Source organism: Carya illinoinensis, chromosome 2, assembly GCF_018687715.1.
Source record: "Carya illinoinensis cultivar Pawnee chromosome 2, C.illinoinensisPawnee_v1, whole genome shotgun sequence".
Classification (NCBI taxonomy): domain Eukaryota; kingdom Viridiplantae; phylum Streptophyta; class Magnoliopsida; order Fagales; family Juglandaceae; genus Carya; species Carya illinoinensis.
In genome coordinates this window covers 19,142,240-19,162,500 of record NC_056753.1, presented here as the reverse complement: position 1 = coordinate 19,162,500, position 20,261 = coordinate 19,142,240, and the positions used below count along the sequence as shown (strand labels likewise).

General features: G+C 40.2%; 1 protein-coding gene across 7 annotated transcripts; it reads right to left on the bottom strand.

Moving 5' to 3' along the window:
• Positions 1-1,598: 1,598 nt before the first annotated feature.
• On the bottom strand, positions 1,599-7,696 carry LOC122300248. 7 transcript variants are annotated; one of them, XM_043110759.1, is made up of 4 exons: positions 7,096-7,690; positions 4,057-4,154; positions 2,289-3,212; positions 1,599-2,193 (listed from the first exon to the last, which is right to left on the bottom strand). In XM_043110759.1, the coding sequence occupies exons 3-4, from the start codon at positions 3,097-3,099 to the stop codon at positions 1,745-1,747; spliced, it is 1,260 nt and encodes a 419-aa protein (XP_042966693.1). In that variant the 5' UTR covers positions 3,100-3,212; positions 4,057-4,154; positions 7,096-7,690; the 3' UTR covers positions 1,599-1,744. The 7 variants fall into 7 exon arrangements, with proteins under 7 accessions (XP_042966693.1, XP_042966688.1, XP_042966690.1 ...); XM_043110754.1 differs by having other exon boundaries at positions 2,289-3,812; positions 7,096-7,677; XM_043110756.1 differs by lacking the exon at positions 7,096-7,690 and adding an exon at positions 4,296-5,777 and having other exon boundaries at positions 2,289-3,812.
• Between the last annotated feature and the right edge of the window lie 12,565 nt (positions 7,697-20,261).

The window sequence follows — 20,261 nt, the reverse complement described above, 5'->3', positions numbered from 1 at the left end:
AAGAATTATCAAAAAGCTGCTAGTTGAGGTGCTGCTTAACATTCTACAAGTGATGTACTCAACTGATTCTTCATTGGACATAGATGTTGTAATCGTGCTTGTTTTCGTTCTATTATCATTCCTTTACATGCCTACAACGGTCGTGATAATCCATGTTCCAAACAAACACGAGCTACTGCCACATCATTGGACCCGTAATTTACGTTTTTAGTGTCTCAACTTTTGCCTTACTACCATTGATTCTCTTCCCAAACTTCAGGTTGATCATTTTACTTCTATGTTGTGCATTCCCATTCATAATATCCATATAGGTATTACAGCGCTCATGTTAACAGATTTTTGAGTTCCTTCATGCTGGAATAGACGTCCGATTACACAACACATTTCAATAAATCTTCAATCTATTTCATAATGGTGAAGAAAACCCTCACACATTTAATGGAAACACAACGAGTAGTGCTCCAGCAGTAACAATATGAAATGTCTAATCAACACAAAGCATTTCTATAAATTGTTGTATGTGGAAGTGAATCACCTCTCCATTAATAGCGTTCTGAGTTCGAACCCAACCATTTCCATTGCCTTATTGAGACAGCAATCACCTTTATTTCGACATAGAAATGTTGTATTTCTCTTTTTAAATTGCTCAAATGAATAAATTGTCTTTCTTGTCGCTTGCTTGTCTCACACCACACCATACATGAACGAAATAAAATGGATTTGAAAAAAAAAAAAAGTATTTTTTATTACAACTAAGGTATAGATGAATAATAAATAATATTTACAATCCTAAAATCCATAAACGTTACATAATTTTTTTGAAACAATGAATAAATACTTGACCAAAATGAAAAAAATTACTTTTAATAATAATCTCCACTTTTTTACAAAATAATTACACGACGCTTATAAACTCAATAATTATACGTAACTTTACTCCAGAAGAATAGGAAGTTAAGCATTATAATATGAGAAATGTTTTGTATAATAAATCTTGCGTACTCCCTCAAAAAAGGGGAGCAAATATGAAATCTTTGTAAAAACAAATCAGTTTTTAATAACAAATTCCATTTTTTAAAACAAACGCGTAAAACTTACATTGTAAGCTTATCATTATCCATCCTAAAACTATACTTAGCATTATTTTTTTAATACAAATAGCTGCATTAGATACTCATTGGCAGTATATTATTGAAAATTAAGGGTATAGAAGGAACAAGATCACGTGGATATATAGTGGATGATTATCTCCACCTTGGGCCCGGCCCATAACCACATTAGAACAAAAGCGCATAATAAAAGATGTTATCAATACCATTGAAAAATTCTGGCCGTGAATATGTAACGGTTGAGAAAGTATTTCACCGTCAAAAAAAATGGGCCAAAAAATGTGGATGTTTGGGAAAAGGCTCATATAAAAACTCAAATAACCGTCGACAACATCAGCGTCGAAAAAACAATTATTGGAAAAAAAAATAACAAAATAATGGGAAACAATACTAAAAAATTCAGATGACTATGCAGACATATAAATAAAGAGTCAATTTGAAATCTAAACTTACAAATAGCCAATAATTAATATAAATTCAAAAATTTTATATGCAATCATTTTTACGTACTCTTTTATTCATACTAATGATATTATTGATTACACCTTCCGAAAAAATTAATCCAACCGATAATATCAATGAAGTTGTACATAGAATACGCAAAAGTGACTATATAACATTAGTAATATAAATCTTCATATAAATCGAAATCTATCCCAATTAAAACCGATTGGTTGCATGTTCTCGCTTACGTTATCCCAAAATGGACTCGAATCATTTTTCATGCAATCGACTAAAGCATCATCTATGAATCCTTTTGATAAAGAACTAAAGTAGCATTCAAATTGTTGCTCCGTCCAATCATTAAAACCACCGAGGTCTTCACCAAGTTTATCAAGAATGATTGGCTCTAATTTCAATGATCTAGAATTTTCATTCATGATCACTGTATTGACCTTTCTTGTCCAACCTTCTCCCATTTCATAATCATCATCTGATCTCCAATCTTCTTTCCATTCATAATCAACTGGCCGCATCCCAAAACGCCAACAAAATAAAGTACTACAAGGCTGACTCAATATTCGAATTGCATATTTACTTAATACCGGTACCGTATGCTTTCCACAATAGTCCCACCATATACCTACACAATCCAACAAGAATAAACCAAAATATCTTAAGAATTTACTAAAAATATGATATTATATAAAAAAGGAAAAACATTAATTATTGACTTACGAGGATGCCCTGTTTTTAACATTGTTACGGCTTGAGCTGTGAATAACTCTGGCAATTTCATGCGATATTTTTGTAGTTCCGTCGTAAAGGCTTCTTTTTCATCTGAATCAATCATATTTTCAAACATATAGTCTATACCAACCTTCATTTCAGCATTTATCTCAAAATTTTCTGTATACATATAAGCTGGATCTAAAAAAGCTGCAGCTGCATGTATTGGATGAATAATCAACGATCGCATATGAGTGAAACTTTCCCAGCTACAATCAAAAAAGAAGGGATCCTGTTCCCGACTTTTTTCAATTCCATCTTTTAGCCTTTCTATCATCTGATATAAGTATCCTATATTTGAGTCCTCGAGATTAACCAGGCAAAGAGTTTGATATAGTAAAACCCACACTTGTGCTACCAATTTCAGTCCACTCCAAAACTCCTTACGGCCAATAATGTAATCAAGAAGTTTTACCCATATAAAATGTGATGCTCTCTCTTGCTCATCATCAAGCAACTTTACTTCCTCACTTGATTCAATTATACTAGAAAATGAAACTTCTTGCAATTCATCCTCCATATTTATAACTGATTTGAGCATGAATAAAATGGATGCAGAATCATTTTCCGGGATTTTCAGCCCTCTTCTAAATGAAGCATTGTAATGATGATAAATACAAAATATTAATTTCACAAGGCCGATTGTATAATACCAATTCAATTTCATTTCTTGCAAGAAGCCATCAACCGCTGTAGCAGCACAAAAACTAACAACAATTCGCAAATGGTGATTCTCAAATTCAAGGCTCATGTCTTCCATCCAACAAACGTCGGAAATAAGTAGTTGTAGGACCCGATTGGGGCCAAGAAAATTGATTGAAGATATGACTTTCGTAATATCGTCATTGTTAAATGATTCCACGCATGCCACACCTGTTTGCGAATAAGCAAAGATCAGCCCATAGAGATGGTCGACCACTAAGGTACAACTTGCTTGAACTAGGTCTCTTCCAAAATCTGTAACATACACCATAGCATCTTTTTTGACATCTTTAATCAATTCCTCCCCAAGAGTATCAGGACTTGGTAGTTGATAACTGGGCCCATATTCACTAATACTCTTCACAATGTCCGTGAAGATGGGAGAGGCAATGGCATTCGGATTAATGTCATATAAGAATAACCACTTGGCTAATTATTTATCCAGTAATTGATACTTATCCTTTTCGTAGCCTAAATTTGGTAGATTCCTTCTACGAGACGATAAAGGAACTGAACAATTTTCATATTCAACTTGTCTATCTTTCCCTCTGGGAGTGTCAAGTTTTTGTCGCACTTCTAGCCGAATATCTTGTGGCACTTGTTCACAAACTTTAATATCGTGGGACTTTAGGCCAGACCAATGCCATTTAAACCTGGATATACCTCCAGCAAATTTACAATGACAAAATTTACAAGAAAAACGACCATTTTCCGAAATCTCCACATACTTCCAACATGCATCTTTTGTTCGACCCATGTTAAGGTAATATCCTATATTAAAGAATCACAAAAAATTAATAAAAAATTATCAAAATATATTCAATTAATTCAAATAAGAAAAAAATTAAAGAAAATCAATCATGATAACCAAGATAGACAACAAATAATCTCAATCTGATACACACCTTCATGACGACAAATGCTCAAAACGGTCGAGAAAAGAAAACTTCAAAATTATAATAATGAATTTATGGATAAATTCCAAGAGAGAGAGAGAGAGAGGGGGGGTACCAACCTATGGAAAATCAACGTTGACTTTTGAATTCTCTAGCAATTGGAATGGAAGCCGGTGAAGAGGTGAAAGCAGATCTAAGATCTTCTAATCTCTGATGCCTGGATTCTCGTAATTGGAAATCATTCTAAAAAATTAACATTTGCTAGACTTCGAAAAGTTAATAAATAAACTGTATTTATTCATGTGAAGATTAGGGACACAACGAAATTTAACCGTGGAGAAAACATCATAATTGGTACCATTAGTTTGTGTGATAGAAATATTCTACTCAACCTCCGGTCTGCAGGTCACACTCCTCACCCCTCGCTCTCCCCGAGCATCTCTCGTACTGACAACACTCACTCCCCCGAGCACCCTCAGATTGACGTCTCTCAACCCCCTTCAGTCCCAATCTCTCTCACAAATTCCTCCCTTCACCGAGCCCTCTCTTGTAAGGATTGCTAACCCCAGCCATCTCCCCCGCTCTCAAACTCAAGAGAGTGGGTTGAGGTTCTCCAAACTCCAGACATCGCAGAAAGACCTTGATCTATTTGTTGATCAGACATTTGTACAAATTTGAAAGCTTGAGACGCATTGCAAAATTTTTGATTTTCTTTTTTCCTTTTTTTCTGTTTACTGTTTTGACGTTGAGGAATTGTGGGTGGTTTCGTTACTTGGGATGGCAAGATTTTGATTATTGTTGGGATCAGTGACAGAGATGTGATTCAGCATATATGTCAGACCACATCCAAGATTTTGACCTCCCTTTTTTGAGGGATGGCAACCAAGACTAGTTTTATTCAAACATTCTGAGGAAGCCGTTTAATACACCCTTCTCATTGAATATATAGTTTGTTCGGAAAGGAAAATGCCTTATTATAATATGCATACTTAAAAAAAGTGACTAAAGCATAATACTCCACGCCTCAAACCGATTAATGTACAGTTTTAGATATTAAGATAAGATAAAATAATTATAAACAAAAATCAAATAAAATATTATTAAATATTATTTTTTCTTATTATAATTATTTTAAAATTTGAATGAGCTAAACTATTTATTAAATTTTATGTAAAAATTTAAAAAAATTATATTAATGATATGAAATTAAATAAAATATTTTCAGTGTTGCCTAAATAGCCAAATAAGAAATAGAAGCCCCATATCCCTTTTATTGAATTTGAGATACGAGAGAGTGAATCTAGGAGCAAATGGATAGTAGTAGCAACGCCAACAACATGAGATTAGAGTACTAGCATCAGTTTTTCCATGCCATGAGTTAAAATTTGTTCATAGGAAAGACCTTCTTGCAAGTATACTTTATGTAATAATTCGAGCATTGATATTGATATGCAATACATATATTTAATGGAACCATATAAATTAAAGATAAAAATAATTTTCATGACATAGGAGATTTTCTAAATCTTTAAAAAAATGTAAATTTGTTTTTAAAATAAAAAGAGTCATAGTTACAAGATTATTGTAAAGTAGGAAATGTGCTTGTATTTAACAAAACTTATTTACTTAAAATATCACACCATTTACTTTTTGCCTACTCTACTCAAAACCTAATCTCAAGGATTATTCATCTAACTCTACTTAATAATTAAATATTATTGACTTTTTACTTTTTTTCATTATTATTTATTTGTTTTTTCTCTTCATATATTGCCAGATCTATCAATAATATTTTAATTTTTAATCAAATGCAATATATTTTGTATTATTTTTATAATTTATGACGTGCACATTTTTGCTGGTTTTATATTTAGTAATATAACGATTATTTTGTTTGTTTTAATTAAATTATTGCTTTTACTTATACTTTTAATAGTTACGCTGTATGAAATAATTAAAATACTTTACATAACTCTTTTCGTTAGAAAGACTAAGAGCATTCATAATTGATATTGCCAAGTCTTTAATTTAGTTAGAATGTTAACTTTTAATTTTAATATAAACTTCTACATAGATTAGTACACATTAGACTAACTATCTCAATGTTTGAATAATAATAAAATCATATATATTTTAATAATATTTAATTATTTTTTTAATATTTGACAATTACACCTTACATATTAGTTAATAACCTTATTAGATAAATTATTATTTAACTATTTAACTACAAATTATTATTTTTCAACTACTTTTTCTTCAACCTAATTATTCTTTGATTGTGTGTGTGTCCCGTGTGCATGCTAAATTTCCTCATATCGCACCCAGTTTTCTTCCTCTATTTGATCTCCGCATTGCTGATGGTCGATTATACCTCTGTTTCGAAGAATGACCCAGGGTGCACCATGTCTCAATGTGGAACCCCTTCGCCACTCGACAGAAACGGGGAAGGAAACACAAAACCAAACTAATAGGTCTATCAAGCACGATGCATTAATCCAAAAATTAATTTTTTATTTTCTTTGGAGGAATGACAAAACCAAGGTACAGAGGCCAAGCAACACATGATTACCTTAAATAACTTCAAGAAAAACACATATAACGATCGACTTTCCCTAGTGAAGTGGGGTGGAGTACCAGGGGTTCCCTGGATTTCATCATATGCGATTTTGGTGGGTCAGATCGTGTTTTTGGAGATTACTACCGAGCTTCACCTCTGTGAGGTTCCACATCATAGATAAAGTATGGTGGAATCAAAGAGAAGAACGAGGTTTGTGAGTAAAATTGCGCAGAAATTCTAACAAAACGAGTTGCCTTTCGATCCCACATTCAACCCGAGAACCAACCTGCGGATTTTGCAGCAATTGGGACGGACCCCTTGAATTACCCAACTCTACCCAAAGCTTCAATCCCCTCTTGCAAAACATAGCATAATTTACTTTTAAGCCAAGCAATGTAAATCATGAGGTATAAATATTCCATAGTTACTTTTTTTTGCTTCATCATATCTAAAAAAACTGAGCGAGAAAGTAGGACAGACTTTCCTCCAAGGAAAAAGTCCAATTCTAAGAAACTGTTTGTTCTTTTGTTTTTAGGACTTGAGGTTTGAAACAGAACAACAATCCTAGTACAAGGAAACGAAATGGTGAGAAAAGTACCTCCTAATCTTCTTTCATAGCTGAAAATTGTCTTCCTCTACGGTTCCAACCACCGTCGATGAATTCTGGAGGTGTAACCAACTCTTGTCGACGTCAAAATTGGAGAAGAGAAGAGCCCTCTTATTTATACGTTAAATATGCTGGAGAGAAGGGGACGCACTGCAGGCTGGGGAAGAGCGAGGTCTCTGCGGGTTGAAGAACTAAATACTCTGCGGGTTGAAGAAGAAATGAGCAAGGAAGATAAGGGGGAAGCCTGGGTCGAAGTAGGGAAGGACGTTTCGGGAGAAAGAAATAAGAATAAATTATTAATTTAGCTGCGTAACAGTGTCTTTCATTTTTAAATAAGCACCATATTAATTAACATTTGGATACTCTGATGTTATTTAAAGTAAATAATGGTATTTAAAAAAAGAAAAGTTATTTAAAATATAATTTTTACAATGCATTTCTTAGCAAGTCATTTAAAGTGTCTAATATGGACATGTAACAACCCGACCAAGTATTCTAAAGACATTTTTATTGGACAAAGGTTTCAGTGTTGGACTTTGTTGCAAAACCAATTTCAAGATTTATTTTTTTGGTGGCTTATCCAATAAATAATTTTTAGTCTTATATTTATATATGTTTATTTTTTACGATTTTTACTCTCCAGTTTTCATATCTAACTCTAGATTTTCAGATTTTTGTTTTGACCGTTATTCTTTTTTTTTTTTTCTTCTTTCCTTTCGTTGGATTCGTTTTATACAGTAGTTTCCCCGTGACTACAGCAATGATTTTTTTTTAGCGACTCTGAGGACCTTTTCTATCAGTCTCACCTAAGCCTCCAACATACCTCTCTCGTTCTCAACTTATGCAACTGTCTTTCTCGACTATCAGTCTCACCTAACCCACCCACCTAATTTCGATCAACCTCTCTCTCTTCCCCTCTAGTTTCCAACGGCAGCTCCATCTAAATGCTCCGCAGCATGGTGTCGCTGGTTTGTTCTCGAAGTTGGGTAAGCCGCTGCTCGTGAATATTTTAGTGCATTTAATTTACGGTCTTGTCCTTAAATTCGGTTTGGTAATAGTCAATTTTTAAATATAAATTTTAAATTTTAAAAATATTTTTTTATTATTATTTTTAAAATTAAAAATATTACATTATTTTTAAAATTAAAAATATTACATTATTTATTATATTTTATATAAAAATTTAAAAAAATATAAATAATGAAATAAAAGTAAAAATTTGTGCGTTATTCAAAAATAATGGAATCACGAGTATCTCATATCCACCTAACTTTTGCAAAATAAATGCGTTATATCTGTATATTTTAATTTATTTAATAAGAAATAAACTTATATGCGTTATATCCAAGAAAATATAAAAAAGAAATATTGTTTATTGGTGTGACTCGTGTGTGATTTATACGTGACTTGATTATTTAAAATTTATATATAATATTACTATTTTAAATCGTAACTTGCTGGTTCAACACCAAATAGCGTGGTCCTTGCGCTTTGCTAGGGTTTGACGGCGGAACTTTCCTTTTTAGGTTAAGTTTCCCCTTAGGTCCCCTCTGCTTCTGTGGTTGGGGTTTAGTCCTACACAGGTTGCTTCGATCCAGGTAGTAACTTCGGCGTAGTGCTCAGAGGTACTCTGCATTATGGCAGAAGAAATAATTAATAGGTGGGAATCTTTGACGCTAACCAAAGAAGAAAAGCAAGAAGTAACCCTGTCTGCAGACGAGATTTTTTCATCGAAAATTAGAGGGAGTTATTGTCTTCTTGCCATGATACTCAATGATAGAACAGCAAATAGAGAAGCCTTTAAATCCACAATGGCAAAAGTCTGGAACACAGTAGGCTGGATAACGTTTAAAGAGTTTGGTAATAACAGGTTTCTTCTCGAGTTCCAACTGCTAGCTGATGTCAATAAGGTCCTGCAAGGCAGACCATGGTCTTTTGATCGTCATCTTATTTGCCTAAAAGAGTTTGAGGGTGTGCTATCGGCAAATGAGGTGTAGTTCTCATCAGAACTCTTATGGGTTCAGCTCCATAACTTACCCTTTGCAGGCATGACTAGGAAGATGGGTGAGGAGATTGGGTCAACTATTGGGAAAGTTCACTCAGTCGAAACGGATGAACAAGGCTACGGATGGGGCAATTTTCTCAGGGTAAGAGTGGAAGTAAATGTGAACAAAGCTCTGACTAGGGGTCGAATGCTCAAACATGGAGGAAGACAGTGTTGGGTACCAGTTCAAGTACGAGAGGCTTACCAATTTCTATTTCAAGTGTGGCCACCTACAGCATGTGAATGGCAAATGCTCCTCGCCTGGATCACAGGCAACAGAGCAATATGGACACTGGGTGAGAGCAGCTGTTGTTTCCCCATCCTTCATGTTAGTTAAAAAGTATGGAGGAAGACCCGAGCAGAACACTCCAGGTTCTCCGACAGGAAGCTCCTCACAACAAGGAAATGAAGTGGGTGATACTAGAGAAAGGCCTTGGCCAAATACCAGGGAAACGACACCAGATTTTGGGCCTGAATCAACACCTAAGGAGACAAGGGTGGTCCACCATAACTCAGTAGAGCAGCTAGACACGGACAATAACATGGAGACTGAGGACCAAGACCAATTAATCAGTAAGCATACTGAAGCAGAAGCCAAGATAAGTCCACCTCAAACCCTCATGGATCCTGTTATAGGAAGGAAGCATCTTAAACCAAAACCAGGGAAGGAAAATCAACAACCTATACTCTCAGGGAGGACAGCTCACCCAAGCATGGACCCCAGCAACATAACTCCAAAGCCAATTCCAACTCCAGCTCACAGAGGCAACACGTGGACAAGGAAGGCCAGAGGTAGGTCCTCTGCTTTAAGTGACACCACCAACCTATCAAATGAACTTTCTCTGACTTTGAAACATAAGAGACCAGTGACAGATAATAAACCCCTAGACAGTAACACAATGCAGAAAAAAAAGAAAGACTAAACTCAAACCTGTGGAGTTTAAAACTCAGGCACCATTGGTGGAAGCTGCTGAGCAGCTCCACCATCACAAATGAATTACCTGAGTTGGAACTGTCGAGGGCTTGGGAACCCTCGGACAGTTCATGAGCTTCACCTGTTGGTGAAAGCAAAGTCCCCAATCTTGGTCTTCCTAATGGAAACCAAGTGTAGTAGTGAAAAGCTGGAGAGAATTCGCATCAAACTAGGCTTTGAAGCCTGTTTCAGTGTTGACAGTAGGGGGAAAAGTGGGGGCCTAGCCCTTCTTTGGAATTCTCTAGCCGTTTTGAAGGTGATCTCATACACAACATGGCACATTTCAGCCTCTGTAAAACTATCAATAGATGAGCCCCACTGGGTGTTAACTGGCTTCTATGGCCAACCAAATGCTGCAAAAAGGGGTGAATCTTGGCACCTCCTAAAAGAGCTGACACCTGAGGCTGGTACCCCTTGGCTATGTCTAGGGGATTTTAATGAAATTCTAAATCATAAGGAGAAGCTGGGTGCTGCACCTAGACCACACAGGCAAGTAATGGAGTTCAGGAAGGTGTTGGAGTACTGTGACCTCTATGATTTGGGCTACAATGGTGATAGATTTACATGGGCCAACAATAGAGAAGGGAAGGCTTTCACTAAAGAACGTATTGACAGAGCCTTAGGCAATACAACTTGGATCGCAAAGTATGAAGACCATTCAGTTCACCATCTTTCAGCAAGTGCCTCAGACCACAGACCTATTTGTATCCATGTTCATGATAAGGAAGAGGAGAGGAAGAGGGGAAGAGTTTTCAGGTATGAAACAACCTGGAGGGAAAAGGCTGGCTGTGTGGACCTCATTCAACAAGTATGGGGAAACTCTCGTGGGCAGCCTGATGCCTTACAAAGCTCTCTTTTAAGTCTGAGAAACTGTCAGGAGGGCCTGAAAGTCTGGAGCCAGGATATGCATAGGGATCAAGGGAAGCTGTTGAAAACCAAGCTTGCACTACTAGACACTTTAAAAGAAGCCAATGAAGGTCATCTGCATGAGAACATCAAAGCCCTACAGAAAGAGATTAATACCATGCTTGATGCAGAACATACCAAATGGCAGCAGAGAGCCAAACAACACTGGTTAAGGAATGGGGATAGAAACACCAGCTACTTTCATAAATGTGCAAACCAGAGGAGGAAACATAATCACATCAAGAAAATAAAGGATGATGCTGGACAGGAGTTCAAGGGCTCTCAAGCCATTAGTCAAGTTTTTCAAGAATTCTTCCAAAGCCTGTTTACTACATCAATGCCTACTGGTATTGAGACCTACACAGCTGACATGCCAAAGAGAGTAACGGATGACATGAATGCCAAACTCCTAAAACCTTTTACTGTGGTTGAAATAAAGGAGGCCATAACCAGCATGAACTCACTGGGCTCCCCGGGACCCGATGGTTTCCCAGCCCTCTTCTACCAAGAGAACTGGGAAATAGTAGGCCCAAGAATCAGTAAGGCAGTGTTGGAAGTGCTCAATGCTGGGAAATGGTCCAACCAAATGAATGAGACCTTCATAGCACTTATCCCAAAAAAGTCTTCCCCAACTCAGGTCACTGATTTCAGACTTATTAGCCTTTGCAATGTCTTTTACAAGATCATTGCAAAGACTTTAGCAAATAGGCTGAAACACATCCTTCCAAACATCATCTGAAAAACACAAACTGCATTTGTACCTGGAAGGCTTATCACAGACAACATCATTGTGGCCTTCGAGTCTCTACATACCATGAAAGCAAGATTAAAGGGAAGAGATGGCTTTATGGCACTCAAGCTGGACATGAGCAACGCCTATGACTGAATAGAGTGGGGATTTTTGGAAGTTGTTATGCAAAAACTTGGCTTTGCAGCAGGGTGGATTGACCTTATTATGAAATGCGTGTGCTCAGTTTCTTATTCCATCCTAATTAATGGTGAACCCCAAGCTAGCTTCTGGCCAACTAGAGGAATAAGACAAGGGGATCCACTATCCCCCTACCTCTTTATCCTATGCACAGAAGCCCTCAGCTGTATGCTAAACAAAGCTGAACTCTCTGGTCTCATTACAGGGCTACCTATCAGGAGAAACAAACTTTCTATTAACCATTTGTTTTTTGCAGATGACAGCCTCCTTTTCTGTAAGGCTAACCCAGTGGAGTGGAGTAGACTTCTTTCCATGCTGGAATCTTATGAAACAGCCTCTGGCCAGTGGTTAAACAAAGAGAAAACATCCATTTATTTCAGCAAGAACACCAGGGAGGAAGCCAAACACTTCATCACCAGCATAGCAGGAATAAGAGGAACCAACTCCTATGAGAAGTACCTAGGACCACCAGCCCTTATTGGTAGGTCTCGAACTCAATCTCTCAGAAGCATACTGGACAAAGTGCAGACCAGAATAAGCAATTGGAAGACAAAGTTCCTTTCTCAAGCAGGGAATGAGACACTCATCAAAGCTGTCATACAGTCCATCCCCACTTACAGCATGGGTATCTTCAAGCTTCCTAAGCAACTGGTCCAAGAGCTCAACAGAATGATGAGGAATTTCTGGTGGGGGCAGCAGTCTCAAGAGAACAAAATTCACTGGGTGCACTGGGACAGGATGAAGAGAGCAAAGTGCAATGGTGGCTTGGGACTCAGGGATTTTGAGAATTTTAACTTGGCCATTTTAGCCAAGCAATGCTAGAGGGTTGTGTCTAATCCAAACTCCTTTGCTGCTCAAGTTTTAAAGGAGAAGTACTTCCATAACAACTCTTTTCTATCAGCTAAAGTAGGACAAAACAGCTCCTTCCTATGGCAAAGCTTCATGGCAGCGAGACCACATCTACAAAAGGGCCTGATTTGGAGAGTGGGAGATGGGGAACAAGCAGAAATATGGAATGATAGGTGGTTTCCTGTTCAGTCGACCTTCAAACCCCAAAGCTCTATAAGATTTATGCATGCTGACACAAAGGTCTCCTTCCTAATGGACAAACACACAAAGGAATGGAACAAAGATCTAGTTGAGGCCATTTTTACTAAGGAGGAGGCAGCTATAATACTGAAGATCCCTCTAAGCCCTTATGCCAAACCAGACAGGTTGATATGGAGATGCACAACCACAGGTGATTTTAGTGTCAAAAGTGCTTATCACCTGATTACCGAGCTGGAAAATCGAAAGCTGGGTCAACCATCAGTACAAGCCAACACAGCAGGCTCCTGGACTAAAATCTGGAACCTAGATATACCAAATGCCTCAAAAACCTTCCTATGGAGAGCCTGTTTAAATGCTCTGCCTACTAGAGACAACCTTGTACAAAGGAAGGTGTTTGAAGACTCTACCTATCTAATCTGCAAGCAGCAACCAAAAACAATAGAACACATCCTTTGGACATGTCCATCGGCTAGGGACGTCTGGGGACAAAGTACAAGGAAACTGCAAAAGGCCAGCCCCCTTTTCAACAGCTTTAAAGACCTGGTGGAAATCATGATGGACCTACTGGAGCAGGATGACATGGTGTCCTTTGCAACCACCTCTTGGTTAATCTGGAAGAGGAGGAATGCGATGATCTTCAGGAAGTGTTTCCTTCACCCAAGCATCATTGTTCAAAACTCAAGACAACTCGTGGAGGAACTGCAGCTGGTTAAACAGCAGAACAAGAAACTCACGGGCATAGTTCAGCGACAAGCAGCCTGGGTTACACCCCCTAGAGGCAGACTTAAACTAAACTGGGATGCCTCGCTTGACAAAACCAGGTGCAAGGTGAGAGTGGGTGCTGTTATCAGAGATCATGAGGGGCAGGTGTTAGCTACTCTAAGGATGCAGCATGATCTCTTCCCAGAACCTCTCTTGGCAGAAGCGTATGCGGCACTTCAAGCCTCCATCTTCTGCAAATCCTCAGGCTATCAAGAGATCATAATGGAAGGGGATTCTCTACAAGTGGTTAAGGGCCTAAACTCAGCTTCAGACTCACACACCTATGCAGGTCAACTAATATCTGACACTAAAACCACTCTCAACTCTTTCACTGCGTGGTCTGCTGGGCATACTGTAAGAGCTAACAATTGTGTTGCTCATGCTTTAAGTAAAGATGCCCTTGGCATCAGTGGTTACACCACAACTTTTGGTTCTATCCTGCTATGTATTCGGACTTTGGTTTCGAACAATGAATGAATGAAGTTAAAAGCTTTTCTTATCAAAAAAAAAAAAAAATCGTAACTTGCTTAAAACTACTCTTAGTAGTAATATTGCACGCCGGTTTGGATACGTGGATGAGATACAAATCATCTCATCCCAGTTTTGCAGCTGTCTTCATCCGTGTATCCAAACGGAAGTGTTTAGTTTTTAAAATCCCATCTCATCTATGCACTGGATTTGGATGGTTAACTTTTCAGACATCATGTAGCTTCTGACACTCCTGTCCATGTATTCAAATTTTGAAATTAAAAATTCGCCCATTTATCCATAATTCGAATTAAAAATTTAAAAATAGACAAATAGATGTGAAGTAATTCAAATTAAAAATATTGGAGGAAAAAAACATATTCAAATTTTTCAATAAATATAATTTTATATTAAAATATTTAATTTTATTGAAATACTTATTTAATAATTATAATATTTATTTAATAATAATAAATATTATTATTTATTAATATATTCATAACTATTACATAATAATTATTAAATATTTTTCAATCATTGGTGGGACCTACCCTTATATCAAATCTCAAAAAATAAAAAATATCTCATTTTATCTCACTATTTAAACACATACTTTTTTACAAACCATTTCATCTTCTCTTAATTTATAAATTTTATACTATTCAAAATATCACATCTAACCTGCATAATCAAATGTATCTTCATATCCATGGACCTTAGTAAATATTATTAAGATCTCCCCTATTAAAGTTTCAACAAAGAAATTAAGGAAAACAAAAAGAAAAAGAAAACAAAAAACAAAAACAACACCACCCATCCTCTCATATAGAAATTAAGGAAAACAAAAAGAAAAAGAAAACAAAAAACAAAAACAACACCACCCATCCTCTCATATAAATTCTTGACTTTTTTCTATTACGAGCATGTATGGATAGGGCCATATATGGCCTCCAAGGATTGGTTTTGTTAGGGGAAAATTATCCCCAAGGAGATCTGCCCAAACCAAGGGGGCATGACACCCGGCCCTCGGCTAGACCTAGGCCCATTCGACTCCTGGCCTCATATTTGCGGGTGCTCCAACCCAAGAAAATGCGGATCCAGCCGAGGAGCAGGGTGGGCCACGATTCAGAAGGCGCTCAGCTCCTCTCTCGCCATGAAAGAAGTAGCATGCCATCTCGATGGGAGATCACGACTTGACGCCCTCCTCAAGCCACGCTGCATTAAATAGGCCTTGGCAGGGGCCACTCTGGAGAGGCAGGGCATGGGGCTCCCTAACTTGGAGACAGGTATAAGTACCTCCCTTGAACGCCAGACAGGGGAAAGAATAAACTCCATAATTGACAACACTCTCTCCTAAAAACAGGACTGACTTAAGCATCGAAGGTTCCATCCAGCGACCAACCAGGTTGTTGAAACTGGGAGTGAGTTTGCGTGTGTAGGTAAGAGAGAAGGCCCGAGCCCCCGAGGAGTCTAGCCCAAAAGCGTACGAAACACAATGTTAACATTTGACACCGTTTGTGGGTTTCAACTAATTTTACAATTCAATGCATCCTTCGCAGGCCGCCAACAGCCCACTCTTGGAGGGCCTAGAGGTTTGACCGAGCAGTGAAGGGAAATGACGATCAAGGAACCGCAAGGGAAAGAAACCGACAGAGAACTGGGATGACCACCTTGTAGAATGAAGTGTGCACCAGGTTTGAAGGTGCTGGAGAGGGAGTCGGGGCCACCTGGTCAAGCAAGGAGGTGTTCCCAACACTATCGCCGCCCCCCCCCCCCCCCGAGTCCCCCCACCGAGGGCGAAATGAGAGACGAGTCCCCGTTGTGAAAGGTGGAGGTGAACGAGCTATTGGAACTAATTATATTTAACCCGATCGTCAGGGTCGAGACACGGATCGATTTCGAGATAATAGAGGTGCTACAGCGATCTCTCATCAAACGTTGGCATGGACTCATGAAGACATGCCGAGAATCAATCCAACCATCATTCAACATCATCTGAGTGTGGACCCCAGAGCCGAGGGGTAAGGCAAAAGCGCAGAAGCTTCAGCGCGGAGAAGAACACCGCTATTGCGCTTGAAGTAGACCACTTGCTGACAGCAGGATTTATACGAAGGCGCGCTACCCGGACTGGCTATCTAACGTAGTACTCGTTAAAAAGCATGATAGTCAGTGGAGAATGCGTGTGGACTTCACGGATCTAAACAAAAGCATGCCCCAAGAATAGCTTCTCACTTACACGCATAGACCTCATCATAGACTCGACAGCCGGCCACCTCCTCCTGAGCTTTATAGATGCTTACTCGGGATACAACTAGATCCGCATGTACCCTGGCGATGAGGAAAAGATGTCGTTCATCATCGACAAAGGATTATACTGCTAAACTGCCATGTCGTTCAGCTTGAAAAATGTAAGGGCTACCTACCAACGATTGATCAATCAAATGTTTAAAGCCCAGATTGGAAGGAATATGGAAGTATACGTGGACGACCTGTTAGTAAAAAGCAAGACCCTGGCTCAACACCTGGAGGACCTTCGGGAAGCCTTTGAGGTGCCATGGTGGTATAAAATAGCGAGATCATTGGGCGCGAAAGAAGCAAAACTCAGAGCAGGCTCCCAGGTGGTGGTTAGCCAGGTGACTGGATAATTCATGGCGAGGAGCGAGAAATTGAGAAAGTACCTGGTGGCGGTGTAGGCTAAGCGTGCCCGTTTCAAATATTTCTTAATTCTGAGAAATTAAGAAAGTACCTATTGGTGGTGCAAGCTAAGCACGCCCGTTTCCAATATTTCTAGATTTAGCAAATTCCTAGAGCTAAAATGATAAGGTAAACAAGTTGGCAAAAACCGCATCTGGGCAAGAGACTGCCCCGGTGCTTAAGTCAACTGTAATGTAGACCGTGGAGGTGCCCACTATAGGGATTGAACTGTTGGAGGTAGTACCGGGTGTGCCCGAGTGGGCACAGGACATCTAGCTATACCTAAACGACAATAAGGTGCCCGACAGAAGAGAAAGGGTGATCAGGACGAGATATCAGGCAGCTCAATTCACCCTAGTCGACAGGATACTGTACCGCAAGGGGTACAGTGCCCCCTGCTAAGATGCATCTGGCGTGAGCAAGATAGCAGGTGTTGATAGAGACACACGAGGGAATCTATGGGGACCATGCTGGAGGAAGGATACTAGCGGGAAAGGCAACACAAGCTAGGTTTTATTAGCCACACGCCCTGAAGGATGCCGAGGAATATGTATGGACATGCAAGAAGTGCCAAGAGTAAGCGAGGATCATCCATAGCTCGCCAACGGAATTGGTGCCAATAGTGTCTCCTTGGCCATTCTTGCAATGACGAGTCGACCTGGTAGGACCCCTTCCCCGGGGAAAGGCGGTGTGAAATTCGTGGTGGTGGCGGTGGAATACTTCACCGAATGGGTTGAGGCCGAAGCGCTAGCAAAGATCACGACCAATAACATTACTCGCTTCCTGTGGAAGAGCGTCGTTTGCCGGTTCAGGGTGCCCCTTTGCATCGTGTCCGATGATGGAAGGCAGTTTGACTCGAACCATTACCATGAGTGGTGTTGAGACTTAGGGATCAAGTTTTGGTACTCCTCGGGACATCCCTAGTCAAACGGTCAGGTGGAAGCCACCAACAAAACCCTATTACAGATATTAAAGAAGAAACTGGGCGATCGGAAAGGGGCGTGGGCAGAGGAGCTCTCGGTCGTCCTGTGGGCCTACAGGACAACTGTAAGGATGCTGACAGGCGAGATCCCATTCACCTTGGCATACGGTCATGAGGCCATGCCGCCAGTGGAAGTTGACATCCCAACTTACCGAGTGCGCCACTATGAGCAACACTCCAATGACTAACGCATGGAAGAACAACTCGACTTGTTGGGGGAGGTTCGAGAAGAAGCTGAGATGATAATGGCAGCGTACAGGAAAAGGGTGGAGCATTGCTTCAATAGAAGGGTGTGCCTTAGGTCATTCAAAGTAGGGGACCTCGTGCTAAAGCGGACAGGGGTAGCAGCAAAGGAAGAAGGCAAGCTTGGACCATAAGGGAAGGCCCTTATATGGTAGTCACCAGTAACCGCCCCGGGGCATATTGGCTACGAGATTCCTGCGGGAACGAATTGCAGTACCCATGGAAAGCCAAACATCTACGAATGATTTACCAATGATGCCCATAGCATGCATTCATATTTTTTTGTTATTACTGACCCTACGGGTACTGGTGTAACTATCATTAATGAGAAATGCGTGATTATTTAAGGAACTATACTTCGGAGAACGCGACCAAAATTCCTCCAGGCGTGGGTCAACGGACAGGAGCGGGTCCAGTCTCAAACTGCCTGAACGGAATTCCTCCACACGTGGGTCAACAGGTGGGATCGGCTTGGGGCCATCCCGACTTCCCTCGTTCCCATCACGACGCAGATGCGGATGGCCCCTTAGCCCTCAATGACTAACCTCGCCGAGAGGTACCAAAGGGATGAGTATGCCAAAGGGCTAGTCCCGAGCGATGCATGGGGCCACCCTCGTCATGGGCGCCAACTAACGGAAGCAGGTCCAGTCAGGGACTTCCCGAACAGACTTCCTCCCGTATGGGTCAACAGGCAGAACTAACCCTGATTTAGATCGTCTCCCCTACGGAGGAGCGGGTCCAGCCGTAAGGAGGCCCGAACATACCCCGTTCCAACATGATGAGGAGTGGACACGGCACCAGCCTGGTCCTAATTGACCTTCCCAGTGATGTCAACGGATGGGAGCGAGTCCAATCAAACAAATTGCCAGAATATAGTTCCTCCACACGTGGGTCAATAGGAGGGATTGGCTTCGAGCCACCCCAACCTCCCATGCGAAGGAGCATGGGTCCAGCTCTGAGGCTTCCCAAATGGTACCCCGTCTCCTCACTGCAAAGGGTTAATAACCTCCCCGAAGGGTTAAAGGGAAGGGTGAGGTTGGAAGCTTCCCTACCCCCTTATTCGGAAGAGCGTGGGATAGTCTCAGGACTACCCGAGCCCACCACTGAACCTTTCCCGAGTGAAATGAACCTCTCCATCGGTGGAATGTGGGCAGTCCCACGACTCCTCATCAACAAGAAGAAATGGCAAACGACAAGTATAACGGAATTTCTATTGTGGGTCGGTTACACCATAAAAGGTCTCGCAAATTGGTAAGGGCAAAGATATAGTTATATGCTCGGCGAGGTACCAATGAAATGATTGCCAGCTCACCACAGTGAAAGGTGCACGCATAATACAAATAAACATTAAAAAAAAAAAAAAAAAAAAAAAAAAAAAAAAAAGAGGGAAAGCACAAGAAAAAGACTATTTCATTCATCGGAGTAAGTACACCAGGATGGTTACAATGTGATCGCAAAATCTATAACGAAAGGTAAAAAGGGAAAGAAGAGTTTGAAAATCCAAGCCGGGCTTAGCAGGGTATGGCACCATGGGAAGCCGCCCTTGGCGAGGTACAAAACCATTGAAAGTCAGGCTTGACGAGGCACAGATCCCCTCGCGAGAAAAGTGAGAGCCCATGGTGACTTGGCTGCCCCCCCCCCCCCCCCCCTCCAGAAGGCACTAGGCGACGAAGGGCTGGGGTAGGAGAAGACGCCCCACCAATGGGAGCCGACCGGTACGTAAGGAAGAATCGTGAACTGCACAAGGAGTTTTAAGGCAGAAAAACCCATTAAACGATCATCCCGCAAGGTGGAAGGCATCCCATCTTTTCAAAACATCTCTTAGTAATGAGGAACAATATAACTTTTGGAAGGACATCCGCAGGAGCCTTGAGGAGGCCGCCGCACGCATGTCTCCATAAAAATCCATTGCAGGACCTGGCATCACAAGGCCAATCCTGGGCCAGGGTGCCCATTGAAATTGACAGTAATCGATATGAGCACCATAGGAAAAAAGAAAGCAATATTTCAAAACGCTTGAGGAAGTAGGAGGGGAGACTTGGTGGAAAGCAACGAAGAGGGGAAGGCCTATATATAGGCAGGGAGTGACGGTTCACCTCCCGAGGTT